This window comes from Nicotiana attenuata, chromosome 12, assembly GCF_001879085.1.
Source record: "Nicotiana attenuata strain UT chromosome 12, NIATTr2, whole genome shotgun sequence".
NCBI lineage: Eukaryota > Viridiplantae > Streptophyta > Magnoliopsida > Solanales > Solanaceae > Nicotiana > Nicotiana attenuata.
Window position 1 is genome coordinate 23,833,332 of NC_032000.1, and position 4,588 is coordinate 23,837,919.

The 4,588-nt window shown below is 35.7% G+C and overlaps 1 protein-coding gene across 1 annotated transcript; it reads left to right on the forward strand.

The window, feature by feature from the left end:
* Positions 844-1,149, forward strand: LOC109235962 (ubiquinol oxidase 2, mitochondrial-like). The gene has a single exon (XM_019402204.1). The coding sequence runs from the start codon at positions 844-846 to the stop codon at positions 1,147-1,149; it is 306 nt and encodes a 101-aa protein (XP_019257749.1).

Consider the following 4,588-nt stretch of genomic DNA (forward strand, 5'->3'; position numbering starts at 1 on the left):
AAAGTAAATTTTTCATGTGTAAAAAAAGAGGCAGGGTCATAAAACTAAAAACAAGTTTGTAAAAAGCCAAAAACCAATTGACCGTTAATTTGTCTTGGGCACACCCATTAAGAAAATACTAAATTTTAGACAAAAATAATTAGTGTGACTAAACTACCTTTGATTAAATGTTGCAGCATAATAATTATGTGAGGAGTAAACGGCTTTTTAGGAATACGTATATAAGGGTAATTTTGGAAAAACAAATTGAATGTTTTTCTTGATTATATAAATGGATACTTATTTTGGACCAAAATAAAAACGCAAATTAATCACTTATTGTGGACTGAAGGGATCAATAATTACAAAAGCTTATGATGTTATTCATGTTTACCACTTCATGGTTTTTATTTTAAAGATAATTAATCTATATTATTATAAAAATATGAAATACCAACACGAAGTAGAAGGGTGGCAGAATTGTTCCATCGTGTTTAGTCCTCTAATTGCATTTAGACGAATAAATTGATAGTACTATTTACTATTTGATATTCGCCCTGTGCTAATACAACTGTGTTTGGACAATATTTGGATTGAAGTTAGAAAAGGTGCTAATTTAAATTGCACGGGGCGCCTTATTTGGTCGCCCCCATTTAACCTATACCCATATTTTTAAAATTCTTTAACCTATACCTTAACTTTGACAACTTCAGACGCCTCCTCTTTCTTCCTCCTGACCTATGCGCTCCTTTCTTCCTCCTCTTCTTTTCCTCTTCTTCTTTTCTCTCTCAAACACATGGCACTCTCATTAGAACATAAGCATTCTGAAGATGATTTCTCTTAGTACAGCAAAATGCATTTCTAATGGCGCCCACGAAGCTAAAGCTTGTTCAAGTTCAATTCGAATCTGTTTTTGCTTTTATATTTCCTTGTCTAAATGTCTGCAAATCACTTAGGCGATACGAGCAGAGTGGAGGATGGATCAAAGCACTGTTAGAAGAAGCTGAAAATGAGAGGATGCATCTTATGGCTTTCATGGAAGTAGCGAAGCCTAAATGGTACGTCCCTGCTATTGCCATTGATTCCTACACTGAGTTCCTCAAGGAATTGGACAAGGGTAATATTGAGAACGTCCCTGCTCCTGCTATTGCCATTGATTACAAGGCTTAAGTTATATTTTAAAGCCATCTAACTTCAAAGAAAGACAGAACAGAACTTTAGCTCTAAGAATGCTAAAGTTCAGCAAATATAAACAAAAACTTCAGCTTCTAGAATGCTGAAGTTCAACAAATATAAACAAAAACTTCAGCTCCTAGAATACTGAAATTCAGCAAATACAAAACAAAACTTCAGCTCCTACAATGCTAAAGTTCAGCAATTACAAAACAAAAACTTCAGCCAAAATTGTAGTTTTATTGAACTGAAGTTTGCCATTGCACTATGAACTGAAGTTTGCGTTTGCAAGGCAGGCCAAACTTCAAGCAAAAACATCTGAAGTTTTGCTTTGATAAGGCAACACTTCACGCAAAAAATTCTGAAGTTCAAACTTCAGATATAAATTTTTGCTACTTCAGGCCCGTATGTCTGAAGTTACCCGAAAAAGTGGGTACGCTTGTAATTTTTTTGTGCAAAGCGGGTATAAGTTAAAAGGTGACCCAAAAACTGGGGATAGATGCAAATGCCCCATTTTCAAATTTAAAACCCTCTACAATACCAAATGTTTTAAATTTATTCTTTATTAAACTTTAGAGCCCGCCATAACCTTATCGTTAGCTAACGTAGCTCCTGCATGAAATAGATGAATTTACATGTCTAAGTACTGTTGGGAGAAAAATTCAAATTTACCTCCTCTACTATTTCTCTTTGTAGAAGCTATTAATTTTAATATTCTTATTTTATCCTAACTACGCAACTTGCTGGAGGAAGTTATCATTTTTTTTTTTTTTACTTCCTTGTAGTTTCACGATTTTTACTTGTTTTTTTCCTAACGGAGACTATGGAAGATGTTACAGAAAATAAGCTTTTTCCTGATAGAAAAAATAATATATCAAGAAGACAGCACGAGACGGGTGAGTTAGGCGTATATTACGAATTTGATTCATCCCACGGACAAAAGCATAATATTCAAGTGACAAAAGCAGACGGGTTATTCTTTGTACTTCAAACCGTGTCCAACTAGACCCAGGGATCAGTCGATTATCATATAAAATGGGAAAGGTAGATGTAAGAGATGTTGCATACACATCAACTTTTTGCTTGCTTCTGCTTTGGAAGAGCGTCAAAGATCTGGGGAAAACAAAGACCAAAGGCAAAGTATGAAATAAAAAATGTCTGTTCTATAAGGGGTCATTTGGTAAGGGTCGAGATTATAATGATGGGATTATAATAAATGGATAGATAATAACTGAATTATTTAATAAATATTTTCTTATTAGAAGATATTTGGTTCATTGAGCCAAAAATGAGATATACGGGATATAATATAAATATGTGTTTGGTGCATATTAGATAAGTTGGGATAAAGTTTTGTTTTCAATTTTAACGTTGCATTGTTTAAAAGACTTTGGGGGACGAGTGATGATAGGCTATAATTACGCATTTTAGTCGATTATTACACTCTAATTTACTGCACTTTAGTTGAGTTTGCGCTTTAATCGCTAGTGTTTTGCACTAATTGTGTGTTTTATGCCTTGTAGGAGTGATTCCGAGCTATGTAGATGTTATGGAATGAATTCAAGTGATTTGGAGCTTTGAAGTCTGAGTAAAAGCCCAATGAATTAAGCCGGGATCGTATTCGGGGATCCACGGATGATAGAGCAACGAAACGAAGAATCGAGTAGGCATATTGCGCATTGTCTAGTAAAATACATATAACTTTTCGCTCAGAACTCCATTTGGGCTCCACAATATATGGTTGGAAAGTTAACTCAAAGGGATACAACGTTTATGTTTTATGTTTTTCCAAATTCCAAACGGAACAGGATGAAAAATGTGATAGAAACCGTGACCGCGGACCTGGACGCGGACTGAGGTAGTGCACTGGGAAAATGCCGCGCCCGGACCGCGAGCGTCCAGACCTGAAAAATTATCCTTTTTCGCGTAGGAGAAGGTATAATTGTTTGGGCCCGACCCTACTTGGTATATATACATGGAAAAATGGTATTTTAAGGGGTTGGACACACTTTTGACATAATTTGGACCTAAGGAGGCTAAGGAGATCGGGGATTCGACCTAAGGAGGCAAGAACACACTGGGAGCAAGGCGGAGAATTCTTCTACGAGTTTTTCCTTCCTCTTCCTATTTTTCCATTATTGGTTATGAATTCTAGTATTGTATTTTTGCATACTATTATGAATAGCAAATTCATTTTCTAGGGTTTTGATGGAACCTTTTAGGATAAATACTTGTTATGTTTTTATATAATTGAGGCGTTGGATTTCTCTACTTGTTCAACTACGTGTTTGTTGCTGTTGATTGAATGGCCATCAATTGACTATGCCTATTTAGTGTGTAGTGCTCGAGAGAGAGTACATATTTAGCTAGTTATTGAACAACGTCACTCCTAACGTATGTGAGAAATCAATACAGTGGGTTTAAAGGCAGGTTTAGAAATAACAAAGCCTTGACGTGGTCATAATGAGCGGTTAGATAAAGCCAACTAGGGTAGTTCGAGAGAATATGTCTAGTAAATTATTGTAGTTGCTCGAGAGAGAATTACGACACCTAAAGTGTCACGATCAGTAGAGAATACATTGGCAAAATTGTAGGGAACATAGCTAGAAGGATTCCGACAAATGGGGAAATCATAACTCTAGACCTCCTTAATTTCGTCTCCAACTGTTGTCTCGTTAGTTGATAATTTTACCATTTTGTAGTATTTGCTAGTTAATTAGTCATAAATTTCAATCTTTATAATTTAGAAAATTGTTCAAACTTGTCTTCTTAGTGATATTAAACTGATATAGCTAAGCCTTAGTTCTCTGTAGGATTCGACTCCGGACATTTAGATCGGATTATATTTGGAACGACCGCTTATCTTTTTTAGGACTAGAGTTGGGCGTGATCAAATTTTGGCGCCGTTGCCGGGGAACTAACGGCGTAGTTGTAGCTGTATATATTGCTAGGGTTCAAGTTTAAACTTTTATTTTGTTTTGTTTTTTTTTGGTATTTTTTTATAACTGTTGATTTGAGAAACATGACATCTTGGAATTATGAAAATTTAGGTGTAGATAATTCTACTATTGATCTCCATACATATTGTGAAGGAAACCACCCGTGGCAAAATTCTCAAAACGTTCCTGAGAGCGAGTTATGTGCACCAACTCAATCTTATTTTTTGAATGTGTGTGGTGGTAAAAATGGTCACTTTTATGGTCGTGCTTATATTTCTTATCTTCCCCCAACCCCTTACTATGATGGTTCTACCTTTTCTTGTGAAGTTAACAGGAACAAAGAACCCAGGGATGATGACCTGAAAGAGATCAAGGATATCTTAAAGTGCCTTCTGAAACAAAATAATGAAACACAATTGCAGATAGAAAGGCAAGAGGCAACTATTCGCAAGTTGGAGGCTCTATTGAGTCAAGTGGTTGGAGCTTTTAATTCTCAA

Bases quoted from the DNA above. Each gene is read 5' to 3' on its own strand.
- LOC109235962 (XM_019402204.1), top strand. From the start codon at position 844: ATGGCGCCCACGAAGCTAAAGCTTGTTCAAGTTCAATTCGAATCTGTT.